The 25,929-nt window shown below is 45.3% G+C and overlaps 1 protein-coding gene across 3 annotated transcripts in view; it reads right to left on the bottom strand.

Moving 5' to 3' along the window:
- CBFB (core-binding factor subunit beta) overlaps nt 1–16,264 on the bottom strand; it is a gene marked incomplete at both ends in the record, with an annotated part of 41,239 nt that extends 24,975 nt beyond the window's left edge. For 2 of the 3 annotated variants that reach the window (XM_082005927.1, XM_082005928.1), the window contains 3 exons: nt 11,324–11,440; nt 15,921–16,007; nt 16,187–16,264. In XM_082005927.1, coding sequence (XP_081862053.1) covers nt 11,324–11,440; nt 15,921–16,007; nt 16,187–16,264 — 282 coding nt within the window. The remainder of the gene's footprint in view (nt 1–11,323; nt 11,441–15,920; nt 16,008–16,186) is intronic. The other variant, XM_082005929.1, reaches the window with a different exon arrangement.
- Nucleotides 16,265–25,929: the final 9,665 nt, after the last annotated feature.

The raw sequence follows: 25,929 nt of genomic DNA, 5'->3' as shown, positions 1-25,929 counted from the left end.
CCGTCCCACACCCCAAAGAATTATCCTTCCTTTAAACAGAAAATGTTTTCCAAGTTATTTCGAAGGCTGCACCTCGACGCAGCTGCCACGGCATGGAAACAAGGCTTGGCTAAAATTTGAGAGAACGGAACAGTACGCGTGCGGGAGTCTCAGCCTGGACTGTTACGCTTAGCGGGGGGAAAGAAAAAAAAAGAAGAAAATAAAGAGTTGTAGGCACAGTCTTTCATACGACAATGTTTTACCATCACAAAAAGCAGCGGAAATACAAACTCGCCAACTGTGAGGAACAAAATACCTCAAAGAAAAGACTTTGCTGAAATACAAAATATCCCATGAATCGCTAACAGCCTGTACTAGAATTTTCATAGCAACAAGTAATAACTCAGGGATAACTCATTCAACTATTATTTGCAGGGGGCTGATGTACATAAGCAGTTGAAATTGTTGTTAAAGATTTTAAACCCCTGTACTCTCCCCCTCCACCTTTAGAGCAGTATAGCCCTTGTTCATTCTGCTTCTGCATACTAGAGCTTATTAAGATAAATTTAAAGCTTAAAGTGTATTAGAAAAGTTGCAACTATGATTTAATTTCTCAGAAAGATTTTTAATTTAGTCTGACCTTCATCAAAATGCTGTGCTTGCGAAATCCAGGAGTCAGGGGAATACATTTTTATTTTATTTCAAGTACAAGTTTTTTAGACTCTGAAATGCATTCCCCCCACCCCCGAAACCTATGAATTTAGAGATGCCTATATATACATGCTAATGTCAAAGGCGATTCAAGATACAGCTTGAAATATCAGCTTGGGCATTTCACTGCCAAGGGGGGTGGGGAGGAATCTCAAAAAAAACTTGTGCCACAAGTTCCATTCAAGAACACCAACAACACAAAAGCCTATTTTAGCTCTCCAATGATAGCAGAAGGTGTTTGGATAACAAGCGACAGCATTCCCTGAGTGTATTCCCTCAGGAAAGAACGCACTCCGACTCACGACTGGAAAACGGCCTCAGAAAATACCTGCTACGATTTTCAACTTCACAGCAAAACCCGATGGTCTGGTATTACGTACTTCAGCCAATTTTTAAGTATGCTTACATAAATCACCTGGTTTTATTACCAATAAAACTAAAGTTTCGGAAAATGCCTATCTAGATAAAATTCAGACGCAGCACGATCCTTTTTTACAATTCTATGCAGAAAACAAAACTATGTATGGACTCACATTAAAAATGTCTTTTTAAGTAGTATCAGAGCTGTGACAAACCCCCTCTCAAAATGCTTTCTGTATTACTGAAATACTACAGTGATGCTTTTTGTTTTGGTTTCTCAAACCTCAACAAAGAACAGCAGAAAAATATTCCTCACTTTATGGGAGAGACAGAATTTACAAGTCACTTTTAGAAAACCTGGTATTTTTATGGGTTTTTGGTGGTTGTTTTTTTTTTCTGTGAAGTTAGCTCAACTATGCAGTCATGACTCCTTTCCCAAAGCAGATCAATGTTTCGTTAAATTATGCAGGTTACTATTTTCAGCTAACTAAAAAACAAGTCTATAACTACGAACAGATATGAAGCATTAAGGATGTCAGAACAAATGCGATTAAAATCTGGAGACTACAGCGTTAAGATCACCGGTCAGTACTTACGCTTAGAAGTTAACAGAGCAAAAACACTAAAATGCTGCTGCACAGAAATTATACTCATCATTTAATAACAAATAAGTCTCCAGACACAGTTCCGAGTTATTGCAACTGCTGGACTGAGCAGGAAACATACACTACACTTGACCAAAACCACCAAAAAACCCCTAATACAAAGCAAAAAGTAGGTAGCTTCTTGGTTTTGCAGCCTCTCGTGCTCAGCCTCACTCCATCGGCCTTCAACAACACAAAACCAACCCCGTAGCTGGAACTGAGAATCAACAAAAATGCAACGAGCAGAACATCAGGATAATCTGGAAGGCAAATACACGCTGGGGTTTTCCCCTGCGAAACTCTACAGGGTCTCTTATCAGTACATCTTTACCACTAGATGCTAGATGAAGACAACGGCTGGATTTTAGATCTACTCTCCTGAAAACAGCATGCATTAAAAGAGCCCGAATTTTTCTGGTAACGTTTGAAAAGAATAATGTTTTTGCAGCAAAAGACTGCTGCTGCAAGTATGCATGCCCACAACTGACGAAGGCTTGTGCTCACAAAACCAGTTAACTAACGAGGACGTGCGCTGTCCTCTGCCACGCTGACAGAATATATTTTCCAGACAGAAACTTCAAAATCGGTTGGGAAACTCGTCCTTTTCAAGCTTTCAGAAAATAGCACAGCAAAAAGCAGTTATAACTAGGAACTCCGATAGAGGGTTAGAAAGAGAGGTTTATCTAAAACACGTCATTTACGCACCATGCTACCTGTGAGCAAATAGCCCTACTAAACCTCTGGTTTTTTAACTGGAAATTTGAAATGTGTAATGCAAGTATACTTCACTAGAAGGCACCTGATTTGGACAACATGGGCAAGCAACTAATAAAAGCCATCCAGGAACTGACCCGAGCAGGAGAGGGGCAAGAAAAGTTGCCTCTTCTGCCCTTTGGCTTTTATTATGTCCTTGAGTACTTTTGGCAGCCTCACCCTTCCCACTTAAGTAGGATTCAAGCTGGAAAAACTGCAGGAACGTATATTCAACAAGTAGTACGGGACCGAGCCTTAACATAATGCGAGTTAGTAATTTTTTGTCTTTTGTTTACCGTAACAACTACTTCGCTTTTGTCACACAGTAGAATTTCATAGTGTCGTAACTATTCCGTGGAAAACTATCAGCTCCTCCAGAGAAACCTCATCAGCAACGGCTGTGAATTTTTTTTAAGAGAGTAACTAGCACGTTCAGATGTATGTTTAATACCAAGTTCTCCAAACAGCAAAATCCTGAAAAAAATCGACATAGTTATATATAGTGAATAATGTAAGTACAGCTTCGGTTAGCCAAAATGCAACAAGGATTCTCCTACCACAAGACCAGGAAAGGACAGAACCTCTCTGGGAGAGGGGAACAGATTTAAATTCTCATGCACTACTTATTTTCATTCCCTATGAACCACCTACTGATTCGTTTTCTTGAAGCTGAAAAAAATTTATAGCTGACATAAGCTATACTTCCTCAAAAGTCGGATTCTCAAGTTCCAGGTATCAGAATAGAGGTTAAAAAAAAAAAAAAATTTCATACCGCTTCTCTGAATGCTTTCTCAGGAAGTACCACCCCGCACGTTTCATGAACAAGCTGTCGTTAAGATCTTTTGAAGCGACCAGAAACGACGGCTTTCTGGTTTGCTACAACTAAAATCCTGAGGGCTTCCCGCGAGGAAAACCCACCAGGTTGCGCAATCACGCCGCAGGCTACTGCACGCCGATTGCCCTAGTTGGAGGCATCTGCACAGGAGATGCTTGCCCACTGGCCCTCTGCCAAGGGAAAATGCTTGCCCTCGATATATTAAATACACGTATTTAAAAAAAAAAAAAAAAAAAAATCAAGAGAAGGATGCAAGCTTTATAAAGATACCCCCAAATGCTCTTTAGTAGCCTGAGAAAAATACACCGCTATAGTTGTGTTACTTTGTCTAGATGCCTTCTCACCTTAGTTTTCCTATTCTTAGGCACTCGTTAGGCTTATATCACTTTTACAAAAAGAAAAAGTCCAATATTGCCGTTACGGAAGAATGCAACCTTTTCCCTTTATTTAATCTTTTTTTTTTTGGGGGGTAAAGGAATACATTGGCTGAAAAGAAGCTAAAAATTTCTTCTTCTCACCTCTAATCTGTTTTGTCAAACAATGTCAGCTACTCCTCAACTGCCATCAAGAGATATTCCATCAGGACATAAAAGCCCCCACCCAGTCTTCCACAGCTGCTTTCTTCCCTAGATTTCAGACCTAAAAAGTATTTCAAATATCCAACAGACAACACTTTGCCCTCAGTCACTGTATTTCAATAGGAAATGTAAGTTTAATGACCCTCACTGTAAAATTTATGTCAGGTTTAAGAACTCTGTCACCTTCCAGAGGTTTTATCTTCTATATTTATACCGATACGAACAGATAAAATGAATTGCACACCCAAAAGTCCCACAGCATAAAGCTGCTGCCTGCAACCGTTTAAGCAAAGTACCATAAATACAGAAAGAAGGCAGAAGTTCTGCACAGACTCCTCACGTACCTACAATCTGGATCTCATATACAAGTCCAAATATTACTGTAACAGAAAACACATAGACTTTCTGCTTAGAAAAAACATCTGCAGCATCAGCTATTCCCCAAAAAATGATCCTTTCATTAGCACTCATGTTCTTGGAATAGCAGTCTTGTGCAAGAGTCCTCATTTCTTTCCGTATTATTGTCACAGTACATATTTCACCAGGCCAACTTGTTAAACATCAAGTATGTAATTATGCAAGCTAATTAGCTCATTTCGTTACTTGTACTTTGGACAATAAAGCTTGAAGAAACATTTCAGTAACTTCCAGAAAAATGACAGTTTCTTGTAGCAAATGTTTCATCATCTTATTGAATTTTTTTTTTTTTAATATGAAGCATTAAGTGATTTTTCACAAAGAAACAGACATCCTCCAACAGCAACGCTCTTACTTTTCTCATTCATTTATAAGAAGATCAGAGAAGCATAATGTTAACAACTTCGCTTAGTAAGTGGAGACTGATACGCAAGCAAGAAGATTCAACAATCCCAATGTCTGGACTTCTTCCAGCATCTGCAGAGATCTCGAGTACTGCTTTCAGCCACACAGCACTCATCTGTCCTTACATACAGCGGGCCCCTAAACGCAGAATTTAGCTCCCCAACTCTGGTTTTGTTCCTCTTCTGGGAAAATTTAGGGTGATGGTATGAGTAAGTATGAAGTCTTGTCTATACAACTCCAAGGGGTGCGTTCAGACCACTGGAGAAAGTTCAAGGTAACGTGCAAAATATGACCCAACGACCGCTCTCCTACAACATGTAATAAAAGCTAATCAAAAGCAGGTTTACTGATGGCAGATCTGAAGTACCTGGGACCTACAGAAAGCGTCGATGGGCGGGCATGACACACGGCACAGCCCCGCCGCGAGTGCCGCTCGAAAGCGGTCACCCCACGCGCCGCGACGCGGGACCACGGCTGCGTGCGGTAAGAGGAGCGTTCGGAGGATGGGGGGAGCGGACGGGTTCCAGGGAAAAGGCCGTGGACGCCGGTCACACGAGACGCCTGGGGTGACTGAGGCTCGGGGAGCGGCGGGCACCCTGCGGCAAGTCACCCCTCGGCGACGACAGCCCGACAGACTTCTCTCCCCAAAACCCAAGTTCCTAACGGCTGGCAGCGTGTAAACCGGATCAGATAGAGGCATCTCCCAATTCGGAGGGAACGTGAATACACAAGGATACACGACGACTGCCCCGGCTTCAAACGGAGTTCCAATTAATTAGCTCTCCCCCGTGCGACTGCAGGTCGTAATGAGTAACACCTCAAAGTACCTAGGCAAACACGTAGAAGTTTCACTCTCCTCTAAAGCAAAAATGGTACAGGAGCATAAAGAAAGAAATGACCGGGGTGGGGGGAGAAAAACTGAGCAGTCTTTGCTAAATAGAAGACTCTTAAGCACAAACGTAATAATAAAATCTAGAATCACATGCATCTATGGAAAACTAGTACTTTACCCAACCCATGTAGATGATCCTGGATGAAAACTGATCGAGGGGACCACCCAGGAAAGCAGATTCTTCTCATCCACCAAGCCCTTGCAGGACTCCCACCATGTAACTCCAAGAAAAAAATTAAGCCATTTAGCCAGGCTGCCTACAAACTGGATACGCCACCAAACCCTTCTATCCGCCGTCAGAATAACCGCACGCTGACTTTCGTGTTTAAAGCTTACAGAAAAAGCCTGAGAGAGATAAAAAGGAGTGACGGTGACCTGGGCTGAAGCAGGCAAAGCACCTCAAGGGGTCCCAGCACGCAGCCAGTTCCACAGCCAATGTGCCTCCAGTGACCACCAGCCGCTCTCCACAGAAGACACTCCCCAGGTCACCAGTGTTTTGGGGTTGTGGGGTCACCAGGCAGACCCAACTAGGAGGATGGACAGTTGTTTATGGGTGCTCAGGAAAAGCACCAGCTCTGAGGACAGGCACCAGTCAGATCTTCCCTCTTCCATATTCCTGAAGTAAACGGAAACTAAGCCTGAAGTAAATGAACGAATTCTGCATCATTCTGCTAGCACAAAGGGAGAGGACAGCAGATGAACATGATGAAAATCTGACCCCAAAAATACCCACCAGTGCCTAAAAATCAGCCAAGGACTGTAGGGAGCTACGCAATGAACCTCAGCTCAAGCTCTGACCTGCAAGCAACAAGACTGCTCTGCAAGGGAAAGTCTTTATGAGCGGGACACCTCCTGGGAAACAAGATGTCCCCACCAAGTGCCCTCACGTATTAAGGGGCGACCTACGAAGAACGTGCTGGTACCACTTAAAAGGCTGACGCTTGCCAGGTTTTTTTTTTTTTTAACCGAGTTACATCTTACATGTCCATGTGCCTCTGCCACGTACAAAGAGCTCTGTAAACTTTTGTTAGGTGATGGCCAACTCTTCAGGGGCGTAGCGCTGCCTCCGAAGTCCTTTAAATAGAGACCTTCACAACAACTTGAAGGAGCATTAAATGACTACAGACAAATAGAAGGATGAAGTCGCGGTAACTGGCTGAGATGGCTTGCCCTGTGTGGTGTCAGACCCACAGTTCTGATCTTTAATTAATATTATGGCTCTAGCATAACTTTCCCCCCGCCCCTAAATCCCTAACACCGGACATCCTTTCCTACTGATCTGGAAAAAAGTTAAAAACTCAAATCTTTTTTGTCCACAGACTCAGTGGATTGCAGGGAACACATGCAAGTAACTGCTAACTGCGAGAACGTTTTAGATGGTGACAACGCAGAATCCCCCAGTAGTGCTGGACTGAAAATACAGGAACTTAAGGAATATGGCTCTTCAGCACTATAAGGAGGGTAAAATGAGAGCCGAAACTGTAGGTCAGTTTCCCAGACACCCTTACTGACTTTTAAAAGGTAAGGGTACCTAAAGAAAACAGAAAGCTGCTACTCCAACTCTGAATGAATTAACGTTTCGTCTAAATTCTTCAGAAAGTGATGGGAACCAAAGAAAGTAAAACTTTCTTTGGTAAAGTAAAAATACAGGTTAGCACTGATATTCAGATATTTCTCATAAATTAAGCCTTCACTTTCCAAGCAAATTCCACTGGGTACACTGTGATCCTGCGTTTCACTGGAAATCGTGTTTGCCCAGAAAACAGAGCAGCCAATACGCCATCCCAATAATCTATGAAATTTTGTTGCTCAAGTCAGAGAAGAAAAGGTTCACTCGGGCACAAGCCCTATCTATCAAACCTCCAGCGAGAAAAGAGGACGCAAGTGGAAAACTGGTGCTGTTGGCTGCCATTTAAATACAGTTTTTATTCAAATACAGCACCCTTCCTTCTCATTACATTTCTATTACTGCTGTAATGTCTGCAGCACAACAGAGATTCTCAGCTTTTTAGATTCATCCAAGCACTTAACGTCAACTTACAGCCAAATAAAATATCCTAGTTAGGACAGAAAAAACACGCACGAGTACAAACTCGGCATCTTCAGAAAGAAAACCGAACTCTGGTACTCTTTGAGTTACGGCTAGAACAAAGTTAATGGTGTAAGGAGCAGAAATCCTAGCTACATCACACAAGTGGCATACCAAGCACTGTGAACCAATTCAAATCACGCCTGACGTGCCTTCCTCCAGAGCCACGGAGTTCAGAGGGCGATACGCTGGAATACGCCCGCGTCGAGGGTTCTGGCGTACGAGCCGCCGCCGAAGAGCAGCAGGAAGGAAGTTCAACTGCCTTAGAGACGAGGTGGAGAGGAGTATCGTGGAGGGGAAGTAAAACAACCTCACACACTTCATCCGGGTAGTGTAGCAACTGGTGTTCGAACAATAAAAAAAGAATTATCCAAGAACCAGCGTTCTTTCAGGTAAGAAAGACCGGAGCTATATAAACACCTCAAATAACAAATTAAAACCGGGGACGTTTTATCTTACTGTAAAAAGTATACAAAGTGAATCACGCAAAGAAAGTTGATCACACAGTTCTTAACAAAATGAGGGGACCTTCAATAAAATTAGATTTTAAGCAGCACTGAAGTCCGCACACACAGAGTTGAGCCTGAAGTTCATACGGGATCAGCATAAAACCGCAATAAAAATTAAAGAACTTGATTAAGCACAATAGAACTAGTCCAAGTAATTAACGATACCAAAGAACCAAGGTGAAAATAAAGCTCTCCACTTCGTTCCAGGGTTCAATTATGTGAGATTTCAGACAATGCATTACACTACTACACTGCCTCACTCCGAATTTCTTAACAATATCTATTCATTTATTCTTTAAAAAAAAACAAAAAACAAAACAAACATACTGGACATTAGTTGACGACACGAAGGGTCAGGAAGCCTTGGTATGGTTTGGATATCCAGAAACAGGACACACACCAAATTCGACACACCCCCAAAATCCCAGTGAAATCCACCATTTTTCACTCTAGGGACGTACTTTTAGTGCTACTTTTCCTTCTTCTATGACAAACCTGAAAAATTGCTCAAATACACAATTCAATTTGCTACAGGTCAAAGACAGCACAGAATGTTAAGACTATCTCAACAAAAAAGTTAAGCTTGAGCTTAAAAGGAGTAGAAACATTAAGTGAACACTTAGCCAGCCAACTCTTGAATCCATGAAGACTGGGCATCCCCCAGAGGCTCACGCACCCACCGTGAACATCAGACGCATCACACTAAAGGGCAAGTTAAGCACAGGAAAAACCCCTCAGTTAAGGAGTACCAGGGTGTAAAACCTCAAGCCGATGAAGCGGATATTCACAGAATCCCGACTTTCATACGGATTCAGAAGGGTGTTGCTCTTTCTCGCATTCAACCGTTTAAGACGCAGTTCTAGTGGATGCTGCGCGGGTGTCTCTGTCGATCGGCGTACAAAACTGCTTAGGCACAGCAGCGACATACTTCAACTCCGGATGAACTATTTTGGGCCATCATTTGCTTAGCCAAACACCGAAGCAGAATTCCAGAATAAAAATATTCTAGTGTTGGTAAGCTTATCTACATTCTAGATCTCGAACTAATGCCTAAAATAATAATTAACTGATGGCTCCCCCCACAGCCTTTTTTTACTCCGGTAATTAAAAACATGCCTTGCTGGCTTAAATCCAGCGATGAACAAACACACATTATGCACTGCCTCAAGAATCAAAGCTCATAAAACAACGCTGCGCAGAGCTACAAAAAAATCACATGGTGTTAAGGGACTGCTGAAGCCTATGAAAGAAGTTCTTAATAAAACCGAACGACAAAAGTCTACGGAGGGCAAAAATCTCAGACAACTCACACGAAGCACTTAACTGTTTCTGTTGATAACGTTAAGAAACTCCCCCATTCTGCTTTCTCCTCTGAAGTTACGGGAGTGGCTTACTCTCGGGCAAGTTTAATTCTGCGCAGAGCAAGCCTGCATTCGGAAGCGATTTACACCAGCAAAGTTCAATTACAAGGGTGAATTTGTGATCCGTTCGTACCACAGCACAACACTATTCCCATTTATTAGTTTGGCCACCTCTAGCCTCATTCAGCTGAATTCTTCTAAAGGCTTTAGTGAAGCACTCTAGAATTTACTGTAAACACACATAAAACAGGGAGTGGCATTCATTAATGAGGCTCATGTTCTATTTTAATGCACAGCGTATCTACCACGCTCTTACATGATTAAGACAACACAAGAAAATGGATGAAGTAGTTCAGTACTTTAAGAATTCATTCAGAGAAAACAAAGTTAAAAAAATCATGGGAGTAAATAAAATTAGTTTTGAACTGGCAAGAAGAGAGACTTCAGTCTTCTTACACATTACAAGAAAAATTCCTCATTCAATTGTGAGCCAGAATCAATATTTTTCAATAAGAGCCAGATTCAATTCAGTTTCCTTAGCAAAGCAGCCAGTACCCAGCATAGCCAACTTCACTCCTTCTCCCCCCATTTGTCAAACTTGTGCAAGCCTCACAGGACTAAATGAAAAACAATTTTTTCCAAAAAAACTCATTAACTTGAATTCCAAATACTATATCTGCCCTCAGGAATTTTTTTTTTTTTTCTTCCAATCAAGTTTTCCCACTATAGGAAATACTTACCTTCCACCTAGCCACGTTCAAAAGACCCAATATGCCCATTAAACCTGAATATGCCGAAAATATTTCCTCCAGCCTGGTAGGTTTGGTAGCATTAGCTGTTACTTGTTACAAGAGAGGGTAAAAAAAATTTTAGGCAAAAGCAAGAATTTTGTAATATACTAATAATCTTTAAAGTAAAAAAAAACCCCAAAACTATACAGAAGTTGGCCTGAAACTGAAAGGCTCTGGCAGCTTATGTGCTGGTCCAAACCTACTGAGGTCTGCAGAAAGTCTCCTACTGAATTCAGTGATCTTTGGATCACTCCCAAAGCATCTACAGTAGCACAGATAAGAGGCAGCATCTGCATTTTAAAAGGTACGTTTTTTTCTGTAAAACAAAACCAGCTGTTAAGTCATTTCAGTAACTTTATTCTGATGAGACTAAGCAAGGCTTCTGACTTTAAATCTAATACAGCTTCACAGTAACCATCACTGTCATTAGGGAATTCTAGCTTTCAATATCAGTCTACTGGACAACCACCTCAGGGAAAAAAAAAAAACAAAAACCAAAACAAACAAACAAACAAAAAAAACCAGAAATCAATTCTGAAAGCGATGCTTCTTCTGCCTTCTAGCTCACAGCGAAACTGAGAGCTTGCCGGATCAACTGGCAGCCTAAGAACCAATGAAGTTCGAAGTGTCGAAGTGCAAATTTTCATTAGTCTACCACAATTCACTGGCCAAAGTCTGAATTTCTGAACCACTTCAGAAGCACCCACCCACCACCAGATTTAAATTGTTCCCCAAAATTTTATCACAGCATGACAGTTGTGTTCTTCAAAATAATAAAAAGCCAGCGGTACTGCCCACGTGTTTCCCCCCAGAAACATCAACACGCCCTAAAACAAAGCGATACCAGATTTTATCCTACCAGCTTCCAGTTCTACTCTTGCGACTACCTACTCGCACCGAGATGTGAAGCTTTAGTAATTTCACATTGTACAGACGGTCCTTGCTAGTTAATCAGGACAACATAAAAATTTCTTTCAGTCGCAACCGTTTCCTTCTTACCTTGCCTCCTTCTCTTTCAAAGTCGACATATTCCCGGGTCGGTGTCTGTCGCTGCTCTCCCTGCCAGCTGGCCGGAAAAAACTGGAGAGACAGATTGGTTCCTGTGGCCACAAAAGCCTTTTAGAAAAATCAATACAAACAGGATCAGGGAGCAAGACATTACATAAATTATGCAGGCAGTCATTTATTTTTACATCAGTTTATGTCTTAAGCCAGGCAGCATAGAGAATACTTAAAGTCAAAAACATGCACTCATCATTTTTCTTAAGTATTAAGTTACAAACATCTGATTCCATTTTGACAACATTTGCCATTGGCTGCTTCGGGTATAAAATACAACATGGAATCAATACTTCTTTCAAATCAGTTTTGCTGACATTAGAATCTGTCCTTTCAGCTCTGTCTGGATACCCTGCACCAACTTGGTACCTGCAACATTAAAAATTGCCCACGCTTTCTAACGAGCTTGCATATCTCTAAAAGAAGTACTGCTGAAGAAAAATGAACTCCTGAGACCTGTTACTAGGGACAACTGGTTTTGAAGGAAAAGGACTCGTTTCCTTTCACAATCTACTTGTACCTAGATAAACACTTGTCTGAACTGAAATGTAAATATTCCCATTTTATCCTCTACAGGCGAGCAGCATCAATACACAGCTCAATTAAACTTCACGGGGCAAAGTCCTCTTGCCACATTAAGATGCCAGTGAAATCCAAATCAGCAGATGCTGCGTGAGTGAGAATAGAACTGTAGGAATTGTTCTCAGCTGCAGCCCTTTGTAAAATCATTAAAGGGACCGACTTAACTGTATTCAAAAAAGCCTACCTTGCTTTCAAGTAAATAATTTTCTAAGGTTTCAAATGAAAATAAGAGTCAGTTTTCTTTGTAAACTCTCTGTCTTTATTTGCATACCTTATCAACTCCAAGCCATGAAGAGCATGTCATTTCGCAGACATGAAATAGAAAAATTATTTCTGCAAGTAGAAGTCGGATGCACAGTATTTACACCCTTCTCTGGTACGTGCGAGCGTGCCCTGTAAGCATGCGAATACTTTCAACATGCTCTCAGAATACAACTCTACTCAAAATCCCAGGGTTAAACGTAATTTGCTGCAATCAAATAACTGTATTGATTACCATGATCACTTAGATTTAAACGGTCATTAATCCAGAATACAGTTTCTCTTAAAAGCTATACGAATACTATTCCAATAGTTGGAATTTCCTGACAAGCAGATTCCTTTCAAGCAACCCAGAATTCAGCAACTCGATGGTATAACCGTACTGCTACCTGTGACACAACAGCTCTGCAGGTTATTTAAGATAGTTCTGCTCACGTACTGCAGCGCTGTCTGTCACAGGATTAATGCCTCCCATTTTGAAAGTAGAAGTGCTTTGTCTTGACTTTCTCCTTTCCGCCAAGGGACACTACTGCTCTGCAATCAGGTTCCATCCCAGACTATCCTTAAAAGCAGATTTTTTAATTTTTTTTTTTTTTTTTTTAAATCTCCTGGTAAGCACATTCTCAATGTCATTAATTGACAAATCGGTCCTCCTAATACTGGGGTGGGAGGGGGGAATATTGTACCGGTACATCAATATTTGCTTACCCTACAACAGGCAAAGACAAACATTTCAATCAGTGTAACAGAAGCTTCCATCAGGATACGCTTGCACAAATAGGAAGCATCAAAACTGCGAGGGCTGCAGCCCATCGGTATCAGGCTGACTGTTACTGCATTGTATTTTGTATATATATATACACTATCAGCTTGTATTATCCCTTGGCTTTTCTAAGTGATTCTATTTACACATCAACACAAAAACTGTACCTGTCTCCAAATATTTTTGACTGGTAACTCATCACCACTTAGTCTGTTCACAAAGTACCCTCCCACCGCCGAGCATCTTTAGCAAATAACGTGTTTTATACTCCTCGATTCATACACTCGGAACGCCGAGGAGCGAGACCTTTGAGTGTAAGCCAGCTGACCACCGCAGCCCCCCGGACCGCTCCGGTTTCCACGGGCCCCCAAGGATAGCGGGTGACAAGGACCAGAACTGGCCTCCTGGGAGACGGAGCGAAGTGCCCACGCCTCCCTGCTTCCACCCCCCAACTTGTGCTAGAGGGCCATGAAAAACCATGGGAAAAGTATCAGAGAAAGGAAGAAAACGAAAGTACGCAAATTCCCACATCCTCATGGAGTCACGCAGCCAGCATTTAAACCGTAAGGCTACTTTAAAAGCTATGTAGGCATTTATCCTCTGGATTTTTGAAGCCTGTTCCCTCCCTTTCAACAGATAAAACTGTCCAACTAAAACACCCACGTGCTTCTCAAATCAAAATCATAGGTCAATACTGAAAAAAACTCAAGAACAGTCTTCGTAGTAAGACAGGACTATGCTGAACCCAACAATTTTCTGCTAGCAACAAGCAGATTTTAAAAAATAAAAAAGTAAAAAAAAAAAAAAAAATCAAACCACTAGTTTGCTCTTCAACTTGAAAGTAAGAAAATTATAATATTCTATACAGAGCCCTTTAAAGCTCAGTCTGAAATGCTATCACACACACAATGCCTCAAATTTTGCACTACCTGGTGATCTGACCCACATGTAGACAATGTAAATACAAGGAACCATCCAAACAAATAAGATAGTTGGGAAGTCTCCCAAAACAAACTGAACATCTAAAGCTATTTTCAAGTTATCAAAGCTGTACCAGTACACCCAAAATCTTATTTAATATTTCACAGTTACTTTCTCAGTAATACTGGTAATTATTTTCGTCATTCAAGAGTTACTTGACAGAAGTAACCAACAACCTACTGCCAGTTCTACATTAAATCCCTAAGCTGTTCTTTGGGTTTTTTTGCCTGCTTAAAAATATGTAAGATCATTTGCAAAGGCTCCCTTTGCAGATAAAAGAATAAATCTTTGATGTCTGGAAAAACGTTCAAGACTGAAAAAAAAAAAAAGTAAAATTGCTAGCTCTTTTTAACATCAGTCATTACACACACTACATTTCTAAATAAACCTGACTACTTGTGCGCTGTTCACAAAACAAAACCAGATGTTTCAGACCAAGAAATTTAGAGGCCGTTTTATAATTAAGTAGAAGTAAAAATACATAGAACAGGCATCGCTGGTTGCTTCCAGGGGATGAAGTTCTGGCAGAGAAAGAGAGCAGCAGGCTTAGAAGTACAAAGGTGAAGCTACAGTGATTTCCCATTTATGTAAATAACCGCACAGGCTGCATTAGAAAGCTGGTTTATAAGCTACGTGTCCATTTTTTATTATTTTTAGGGAAGGACTCGGGTATAGTATGCACTTTCACCTGTTCAGGAACTTCAAATGCTAGGAAACGATGTTTTCCTTACCTACCCATTGTTCCCCTGGTGACTTTTTTAAAGGAAGCAAACACGTGCAATGAAAAATTAATGTTAAAAAAAAAACCCCAAAAAGTAAAATTAAGAGACGGACTACAGGGGGCCTCTGACAAAATAACATTACAGGTTCTAAGGCCACAGGTAACAAGCAGGGATAAGAGTCAGCCAAAATAAAGTTATTCAGTAAAAGATAACCGTGTTTATCCTTTGACTCACGAATGGACAAGATCAGTTGCAGTCACTGGTACTCCATTATATTTGCTGGGGTGTGCGCAAGAATAATTTCTTTGTGAACTGCTTAGCAATACCTATACCATGTGAAATTCAAGAATCATCGTGGACCAAACCTGGTGAAAGCAGAGGTGATTTTCTACGGGAAGGGAATTTTTACCTCACCTCTCATCGTCTACTGTAAATGAAAAAGCGGTTACTTCTGCATTTTAAGAACAGCGAAGAGTTAAGGACCCAACAACAATGCTGTGAGGTACTGCTCCTACAGACGGCACATATAGCAGAAATCAAACCAGGAAATAACTAGTCGGCTCTTGACTGCTCCGAGCCACACTTCACCTCACTTCTTCACTCGGGAGTAGTCTGTAACTAACCTTAATGAACGGGAAAAACGGGGCTGAAGCTGCGAGTTTCAGAGCCTGATTTTAGAAGCATTTGACTTAGTTAACAAACGCATCAGAGCGGCTCATTCGAGACTTTTAGCTAGCGCCTATCTGAACGATTTTACTCATTTCCGAAAGCCACCGTTCCCGGGAAAAAGGAAGAACGGGGCGAGCTCCCAGCCCCGCGCCCGGAGCCCGGCGGGCCCAGCGCCGCCCCCGCCCCGGCGTCCTCCGGCCGCTCCCGCCCAAAAGGCACTCCGCGGAGGGGGAAGGGACCTCGCCTTTTCACGACAGCCCCCTCTCCCTCGGCGCCCGAGAGGCGGCAGAGGTAGTTCGCTTATTTGATATTTTTTTTTTTTTTTACTATTTCTTTCCCCACCCCGGGAAACTCGGCGGCGCGGCCAACGCCGCGCTCCCGCCGCCGGGCGCGTCCGCTCCGGTACTTGGAGGCGTTCCCCCAGCTCCGAGGAACTTTTAATTTTGTAAAAAATAAATCGATACCGAGGGGCGGGCGGCTGGGTGGGCGCCGGCGGGCGCGGCGCGGCCCGGCCGCTGTCCCGCCCGCGGCGGCCCCGGCGCGGCCCGGCGCCACTTACGATCTCGGAGCGGCCGTCGCGACAGGCGTTCTGGAAGCGGGCCTGCCTCTCCTCGTGCGGCCGGTCCCTGAAGCCGGTGTACTTAATCTGCGGGGAACAGGGCGCGCAAATCAGGAGGGGCCAGTCCCGGCGATAAGGGGGCAGCGGAGCGCACAGACTGCGCCTCCCCGCGCCGCCGGGCTCGCTCCCCCGCCGCGGCGGCGGCTCCCCTCCGCGGCAACTTTCCCCGCGGCGGGAGGGCGGCGGGGCGCCCGCCGCCGCCTCACCTCGCACTCGCGGCTCAGCTTCCTGAAGAACTCCTCGTTCTCGAACTTGCTCCGCTGGTCGGGGACAACCCGCGGCATGGTGGTGGGGCCGCCGCCGCCGCCCGCCCCGCGCTGCCCCAGCCCCAGCGCTCGCCTCGCCCTTTGTTAGCCCCCGCCGCCGGCGGCGCCCCCCTCCCTCCGCCGCCGCCTCCTCCCTCCGCCGCGCGCGCACAGCGGCCGCCGCCGGAGCCCGCTCCCGCCCCCCCCCGCGCTCTCCCCCCCCCCCCCCCCCCCACTTCCTCCCCGGCTCGTAAACTCCGGCCGAACAGCCGCACCATTCACAACTCCCCGCCGCCGCGCATGCGCCGCGGGGGCGCGCGCCGCCCCCCCGAGGCGGGAAGCGGCGTGAGGGGAGGGAGGGGGCGAGTCGGTGCCCCCTCCTCGCCCGCCGCAGCCGCCCCCCCCCCCCTTCGCTCCCCCACCACCCCCCCATCCCGTTAACGCGCCCGTCTCGACGGTTTCCGGCTTCCTGCTTCGAGGGGAACAGCCTCGGCCCTGCCGCGGCGGGCGGCAGCCGCCCCCCCTGCCCCGCTGGCGACGGGGTGCGGTCCCCTCACGGCGGGGACCAGGCCGCCCCTCCCGGGCCGCCCCCCTGCACCTGCCCCGGCCGTCCCGCCCGGCTGGGGAAGAAGCGGCCGCGGCGCTGGGGAGGGACGGTGCTGGCGCCGCACCGGCGGGCGCGGGCAGACCCCGGCCCAGGTGTCGGTGCGGAGGCCTGGCTTCGCCGAGAGGACGGTCCCAAAGCTGGACCCGCCGCTGCCGAAGGAGTCCCCAGCCCGGCTGTCCGGCTGCCGTCCGGGACGGGGCGGCATCGGCCCCTCGGCTCCGCGAGCAGCGAGGGGCGCGTTCCCGCCGCTCCAAACTCGGCAGCAAGGCTGCCCGCCGGCTTGGAAGTCCCGGCCTCGGCCTACGGCAAAAAAACCCCGCGCGGGGGCTCACCGGCACTTGAAAACCTCACTTAGGCGCTAAAAGGCCAGCACCGAGGCTGCAGCCTGAGCTCCTGGTTCTCCATCTTCACACACGGGGGCCAGGTCCATCAAGGAGCGGAGCAGGATGTACATCACCTGTCCCTAAATCCATGCCTCCATACATACCTTCATGATTTCTTCCCTGCAACCACTCCCCCAGCTTTTTAGCAGCTTTGGAGCGTCGTAAGGATAGCAGCACATGCCAAAACCCAGTTGGATGCGACGATACCTATTGCCAACATAAAAATATTAGAGCGTATTAGATCTTTTGATAAAGAAATGAGGTTTTCTAATCTCTCAGTATTACAATCTTAGCTTTACACGTACTCATGCAAATTGGAAGAGGGCAATGCTAAGGTTAGCCAGAAGGCATGATTTGAATCAAGTACTAGCAAATTAATAAAAAAAATGACGGAAGCGTCTGTATCCCTTAACTAATTGTATACTGACTTCATAAAAAAAAAAAACCTGTAGAAGCATTTTTTTCAAGGTGGAGTAAATATTCTAAGAGAAGTTTAATACATTTGTGAACTGCAGATTTAGGCAGTAACTCCACATGTGTTTAAGTTGTATCTTCCCATTTTTTGGTACATTACTGTAAGGCAGATACAAGCATAAATTCAGAAGTTAAAAGCACGGACTGTTTTAAAATACTTCTTCAATAATAACCAGATCTTAAAAGAAAGTACACCAAGACTGAAAATATAAAAATATTCTATATTAATTTGATTCATTTAGATTAATATCAACCCTTAAGTGAAATGCTCGTGAATGTCAGGCAATTTAAAGGTCCCAAAATAAGACTTTTTTTTTTAAAAAATCCATATCACTATTCATCTTACAGCAAGATCAATACCAAGAGCGCAGACCTGCAGGAGAACTGCCAAGTTCATAAGGTAGAAATCCGCTCTCTTAACCTCTCCAGTAATCTTTCACTACTCGCTAGTACATCGCCCAGTCCCCACCTCCTCACCCCCCCCAAACTGCCTGTGCCTTCTCCCAAACAACAATTTGCAAAAAAAAAGTTGCCAAGGTCAAAAGCAAGATGAGTGGTTTTAAAGCCCTAAAATAAGAAACAGGAGACATAACCACCTAGCAAGTTTGGGGTTTTGACCTTGGCATATATTTTCCGAGACATTGGAAACAACATCAAACTTGACGGCTTTCCTCACGGCAGCTCTTTGCTTAACGTTTGTCATCCTGGAGTTTTCATCTCTCCACTGCAAAGTTTTTCTTTTAAATGAAGTGAGTCAATATTGCCGGAGAGCCTGTAACAGATCAGACACTGCCTCTGTTGGTCTGATGCAGAAGGGGTGAGATGGAACGCAGCAGCACGGTATCGTATCAGTCTTCTGAACTTATCCAGCTTCTCTACGCTAAGCTCACGCGCAAAAAAAAGAACGTCTTCTCTGAAGAATACTTCTTTAGTGAAGGGAAGCGATTCCTTTATATCGTAACTGATACAACTGGGAGAAAACAATTCTTTTAGGCCTGTTTTCTCATCAAGGGAAGCTTATGAAATCGGACCAGCCCTTCCTCTCTCTACCCCATGGAGCCCTCAACACTTGATAAGGCAACTCAGGTCTTAAAGACAGAAAAGTTCCTACTTTTTTTTTTTTTTTTTTGCATTTGTGTTCCTAGCTAGACAGAGGAGAGGCACACAAATTAACGTCTTTGCTGCAAGAAAGGCTAGAGCGTAATTTCCACAGTTATTCACCCTGCTTGGCCAGAGTCGCTGGCCATGGGCCAGACAGTCAACGTAGGTCAGAAGCGGCGTCGCAGGTGGTAGCTGGGGGATGTAAGAGGGAAAGCCAAGGTTATCGTGTTGGAGATGGGACACAAACTTCTGGGAATTCTGCAGCTCACCTAGCGCTTTTTTTTGTTTTGGTGGTTTTTTTTTTTTTTGCTTCTCGCTTTTTAGTGCTGTATCCCCACGCACCGAAACGAGCTAGAACCTTTTTCCTCGTGCAGAACCAAACGCGACTGCTTCCTAAAGGTGTCTCGGCAATATCTCCGCAAACCCTTTCAGAGTGGTTCAGGTGTCGGTAGATTTACCCCGGCCTGTTGATGCACAAGAACGGAGGCTGTCGAGCAAGTCGCCCTCAGGAAATAGAAATGCTTGTAGGCACGCTGCTTTCCGAGGGATTTCCGAGAAGAGACCCCTTTCCAAAATACGATCTGTGCTTAACAGTGCGCGGATAACTGAGACTGAATACGATGTTTTTGAGAACGGGAGCTTTCTTCAAGTGCCAAGCCCCGTCTGTATCGTTGTTGCTATAGCCCTGCTCTGCCATGTCTTTGAAAAGCTCTGGTTTCCCCTCGGTAGCAGTATCCGATGGACGCCTGCGTGCCACCAGTGTCACATTGCTCCCCGGACTTCACGCACGCGAGACGCCAATAAGCAAGACGCCGGTGTATCCGTTGATCTATGGCAGCTGCAGCATAATCAAACACCGGCCTTATGTGTATACAAACTACTCTGTGATTATAGATCCATTAATAAACTGTTTGCAAGGTATAATTATGCACATTAGGTGTGAAATGCAATCCGCTTACGCAAGGTCTGGTTATGGGTTCTACAAAATTCAGGTAGAGTGGGAGAAATTGAGCAGATGAATTGACTTTTTTCCCCCCAGAATAATTTTTGTTTTCCTACTACTGCACTGATGCTCCCAACCGGAATATCCTCACTGAAGTCATCCCACCAGCGACATGGGGTATTGCCAGTTGCTTCACGGGCCCACAGTCACACGCAGGAAAGCATCCTGAAAGGCTCTAACTCGCCTCCAGAGCGGCCTTTCGTGTTTGCCTGCATACATCAGCAGAAAGATCGTTCTTATCTCAGGACGCCCAAAACAACCCTCCTGAGGGATATGGGCAGCGCAGAGGGCTGGGAGCTATCGGAGGCAATTCACATCCATGGAAGCGCTTCAGGCAGAGATGGATGCAGGTACTCCAAACGCAACAACACGCGGCTTTTGGGGCTCGGCTAAGCCCAAAGCTGATACCTAAACATCTTCCATAGCGCACAGAGATAAGCAGCATACCACAACACTCAAACAAAATGATCTAATTTTGCATTCTGAGTGGGAAGCTGCTTACCAGTTAAAAAATGCTAAGCATGGCAGGCATGAGGGAAGAAGCAGCACCTGATCTCTTTTTTTCCTCTAAACCAGGCTACGAGAGATGCATCTGTTGACTCCAGATACCAAAGCTGGAACCCTTTTCCAAAAAGAAGATGCCTGCGGGCGCTACTTGAAGTAACTGGATGGGGCTCTCTTATCAGAACACGACTCCTGCCTGCCTCTGTCGTTCCCAAGCCTTTGGAGTACTCTGACAGGACACAGCAGACCGTTCCCACACTGAAGCTGTTGAAGACCAAATTCCCAGCCTCCCCAGCAAGCACCCTCGTCACAATGACTCTTGCGCGGGAGCGGCTGCGTTCACACCTGTGCTTCAATCTGGGCTACTGCCGCAGTGTGACAAGAGACCTCGGTCTTCATGGGCAGGCCAAAACGAAAAGCCAGTAAAAACGCCTGTCCGTTCCCAGCCGGGCGATTTGGACGCCCTGGGCTTTTTCTGAGCACCGGCAGTTCCGCAGGGCGCTCCGCAGCCTTTCTCTCAGCGACACACATGCCGTGTCTCCCGCGAAAGCGTGGCCTGTACAGCCCGTGACGTCAGCTCGAGCACGCTCTTCCGACACTTGCACGCCAGCAACCGAGCATGACGCCGTCAGGGGCGCGCGGCCGTGGCAGTACAGCGCGATACCAGGTACGCGAGTGACGTGGCGACGAAGGCCTCCAATTATCGAGCTTGGCGCTTTGGAAAGTAGGTCATCATGATGAATTGGAAATCTGTTTACATTCTTCCAAGTAAACAGGGGAGTACAAGGTGTTTTTTCTAGAAACCAAGACAAAATGAAACTTGAGAACATCAGAACCAAATATTCCTCAGATGAGGCAACGGAGGCCAAACTACACAATCGGAGAACTAAACTAGATTACCCCAGAAGGCTGCTTGACTTTCACATCGGTTATTTGGAACAGCAACGATGAGCGAAGTAGGTATACGTTTCTATGTGCTATCTATACGTGTTTTGGCAATGGAACTATGCAGCTGTTACATTAAAAACACTTTTTTCTTTTTTTTTTTTTTCATTCTACCGATCACAGCACAAACCGTGAAAAGAAATATCATCTGAACTCAGAGTCTCCATTGCCTGGCGAGCAGAGGGCAGGACTGGGTGCCTCCTCCAGCCTTACCTGTGGCCTGCTAGGTGACTTTGGGCATATCACTTCACCTCTTATGCCTCCATTCCCCCACTTATCAAGTGACTTGAGATCTCCAGATGAAGATCTGTAAAAAGCCAGGCACTGTCATTATCCCTGATGTTGAGCAATGAGGAGAAAGTTTAACCGAGCACAAGGCATGACTCACTCCAGCCTACATACATAAAAGGAAGCGTTTAAAAACCGTCTTTGAGAAATCAGTTCTGAAGATGCTGTTATCGGCACACGGACAATATTAATGGCACTCAACTGTATGTTGTTCAGGCATAGCACCACAGTAGACCATACACAGAAAAAGCCATCAGCCACACCGTCTCATTACGTTGCATTTCTTAATGCAGTAAAATCTCCTTCAAAAGTATATGCATGATCTTGAGGGGGTGGCATGCCATGGTGGAGAGCCTTTACCCGTTTTAAAGAAACATTAAGCACAATAAGACATTAAAGGGCTGGACAAGATCTGTAATCTTGTGGCTGTTCTAGAAGTCCCCGCAGATTTTCAGATCTCAAGGGCTTCCAGAAAGCAACATGAGAACGCACGACGCAGACGGTTTCGGTTCCTCAGGCCCAGCACAAGCCAGCTGTAGCACTCCGGCAGCTCAGAGTAGACACGAAGTTGCCCGCCCAGGACATCTGAGGCGTTCTTCCACGTGAAGGAATACGGGGTGACAAGCAGAGATCCTGTCTAAGAAACAGCCAAAGTATGCACATGCTATGGTAGCCTCCACCAGCCAAGCCTCTACCTGATAAGCTGGATGCAACATCGTCTCTCGGGATTAATTACACTGGCCCCTCTTCTGTTTCAAATCTTCAGGGTTTTTTTGGTGGTCCCCCCCATTAGCATACACAGCACTGTAAGAAATGGGTTGACACAAACTAAGTTGTTGGCTGATGCGAGAGAGGAGCTCATGTGCAGGACAGCACAAGCATCTGGTCCTGCTGCCATCCCTGCTTGTTCCCCCAGGAGCAGGACAGAGTATGTTCAAATTCAAAGCATGGAAACCAAACACTTGTAGGGCTAGCCGTTCCCGGGTTGAATTTGGGATGACGGGGCAGAGCGCTAAGCAGAGTGACTCAAAGCCCTGTCCTTGTTTCAAATGTGAATGTTTATCACTGAGCAAGCTGTGTCACAGTCTTGTTATACTTTTGATTATACTCAGTACAACTGTGAGAGGTGATTCAGCCTTGCTGCAGATCCCGTCCAAGTGACTCTTCAGATTCAAAAGGGCTTATCCTTGTAAGCTTTGAGCTACAATTCTTTCCTCGCAGAGATCCAGTGGTGGAAAGCAATTGCATTTCTGAAGCTTTTTTACCTTCTCTGTGGCCAGAGCAGAAGCAAACTCCCAACTGTAATCAAGGGTTTTAAGGCTTTGCCCAACTGACATAAAACTATCAATAAGCTTCACAGTAGGGGAGATTTGCCACAGGTGCATCTTGGCTGAAAATGTTTGCACACACAAAAAATCTCCTTCCAAAATTCCACATTTGTCTGGAAAAATCCTCTGGAGTTGTCTTATCAGCACAACTTGTATAAGCCTTAATGAGGATTTTGTTAAAATCCCCTGTTCTGTTTCTAGGAAGTTTTCCTGAAGACACTATGAAAGTTAAAGTTTTTCTACTGCCATTCAGGCCTCTTTGTCACTCACACTTTTTATCCACCTTTACAACACATGGCCAACTTCAAACTTGCCTCGTAAGAGGCAGCAAAATGTTGACTATCAAACCATCAAATTATTCTAAAGGTCTTCCTCTTACTTAAAGAATTAATTTCATTTTCAAGGTGAAAGCTGCATTTACAGAACTGAGCAGAGTTCTGCTGTCTTGTTGTACACTAAACATGGCAAACACTTAAGATTTCCATGCACCTAGCACCAGGCTGCCACGTTGCCTCGTAACAAACGGATCGACATCTGTTTTATGGTGCTTTCAGAGAAATCAGTGCTCCGCTTTGGTGAAGGCAGAGACTGGGAGACAAAGTCACGAAGAGCATTGTCTAATTAGACGTCCAAGGCTAGGAAGAGCTGCCACCATTTACAGGTGGATCACTGAGAGGTGAAGTCTCTTGCCGAGTCCGATGCTGAAAATTAGCAATATTTAAATTTGTCTCTCAAAGCAAGTCCACAAGGAAATATTCCTCTCTATCAGCACATTCCATCGCGGGCAGGTTCGGAGCGCTCTGGCACAGGGGGTGCCGACCGCTGCTTTCATTATGGAGCTTGCAAAGCTAAAAAAAAAAAATAAAAAATACCTGGCTGCTGCTTTGGGGCTCTTCCTAGCTCTGCCTGCCTCATGTCAGCTCCGAGAAAGCAAAGCCCATTTCTTGGGTGTGTACTGCTGAGGGAGCTGCCTTTTCACCTTCTTTTAATACAGTGCTGTTATTGTTTTTGTTCACATTGATCTTATCCTTTGAGAATTTGGAAGGGATTTCAAAGAGGCAGGGTGTTGATAGTAACTTTGTTTTCATGCTTCTCCCTCTCTTGCTAGAGCTATTTGTTTTTACTGACTAGGAATTAGAATGGCCCTAGTCCTCCACCTCGATCCAAACGGGCACACCCTGGGTCTAGAATGAAGCCTCATAGACTTGCCTTTGACTTCGTAAAAGCACAAGAATTTCCCTGTGCAGATTTGATTGCATGCTCCGGGTTGAAAGATGTATTTACAGCTGCCCCTTTGCCTTCTTCGTGTCCCAAGACGGATTCCTCGGCACGCTCCACCACAGGGTTTTCCCATCAGATGCGAGTCCGTCCCCCCCCCAAGGCTTTAGCGCCGTAATTTGCCGCGTTTTTGTGCGTTGCTCCCCCCACCCAGGCCCATGCGGGGAAGGAGACCAGCAAGACGCCTACGAGCCAACGCTACAGCGGCGGCGAAAGCAGCAAGGCACGAGAAAAACAGAGGCTGCTCTTCACCTCCTGGGCACCTTCGCGCTCTCCGCTAGCGGCTGCGGCGTTTGTAGACGTCCGGTGAAGCTCAAGACTGACCCACAGAACAAGGAGAAACAAAGGTCACTTCCAGTTTCAACAGAAAGAAATTCCAGAGGCTACTCCAACCCCATAACCCAGCCATGATTAATGTGTATCGAGGGCAGATCTGGTTTCATCAGAGGTCCTAGACTTTGAACGGTCTTAACTGGTTGGGGGGGGGAAAACACCCTTGAAAGCCAAAAGAGGGAAAATACAGCTCAAATATGAAGTGGGATCCTGTCACAGGGGAGTTAAATGACAACGTTATTCTACACAAACACAAGCTGCTCTGGGGAGCATTAAAACAAAGGTAGGCTGGTTTCCTCAGGATTTGAGCCTCCATTCTCCCCTTTCACCCATACCACCTAACTTAAAGGCTTTGGAAAGAATTTCTGAAACCTGCTTCCCCTCCCACTCTCAAATTTGCTTGAATTTGACCTGCGGACTGAACAATTTGTGGTGTAGGAGAACAGAAGAGAAGGGGGGGGGGGGAAGGCACACAGGTGTAGCAATCTCCCACACCTTGCTCTACTAGGAATCCAGTGTCAAACTGAGTTTGTGCAGGGTGAGACTTTTTTGGACAGAAAGTCCTTTCAGGACAAGGAGAGCGACTCCTGAAGCTCTCACAGGAAACATCTCAGTACCAACTGAGATTCACAGGCTGGAGCCAGACCAGCGTCTGCCATGGAGAGCTGTAATTTTGGGGGTTTAGCACCTGGTTGGCTGATCTCCAAGTCACAGCCCCACTCCCAGATGCCTCTCCCATTAACGCTCAAGCTTTCCAAAAAGAGTCCCATCACCAAAGCTCTCCCGCACAGCCATAACGCAGCGGTATCGTTCCCCAACCTTGTTCTCTGAAACAGCTGAGATTCTTGGCTGCATTTTAAAACAAAAAGGCAAAGAGGAGGGGAAAAAACGAAGCGGGTGGAAAACAGCTTGAGGGAAATGCCTGGCATGGAAAAGCTCTAGCCTAAATAGCTGAGCTTTGGCAAAGCTGTAAGCAGTCAGACTGCTTCTTGCAATGAAAACCACCCGGCACACTTGATCGGTGCATACCCACTCATAAAAACGCAGACACCTCTTGTATCTACAAAAACCTGTGCTCCAGAGCAGATAGGGTGAGCAGTAATGAATGAGTTCAAAACACGGCAGCAAGATCGAGATTAGGTAGCAGGAAAACATTTAAGTGTAAAGATAACTTGAGTCCCGGGATTGATTTCCCAGGAGAAATCAGTTTCCATCACGGGAGGTTGTCAGAAGTGGATGGAGTGGAACTCGCCCTGCCTTAGCAAAGAGCAGCTAAAAAGTGAACCAGGTGACACATCGACACTCCTCCATATTTACTCTATACACAGTCATTTACACATGCTATCAATGAGCAATAAAGCTCTTCCCTTAGTCAAAGGATTTTACAACTGCTGAAGAGACCTATTTTTCACATCCATATTTTAAGAGTCAATATCTCTACCCCCATCTGACAGAAGTGA

This window comes from Phaethon aethereus (genome assembly GCF_964289735.1).
Source record: "Phaethon aethereus genome assembly, chromosome: 13".
NCBI classification, from domain to species: domain Eukaryota; kingdom Metazoa; phylum Chordata; class Aves; order Phaethontiformes; family Phaethontidae; genus Phaethon; species Phaethon aethereus.
This window is presented reverse-complemented; position numbering and strand designations above follow the sequence as displayed.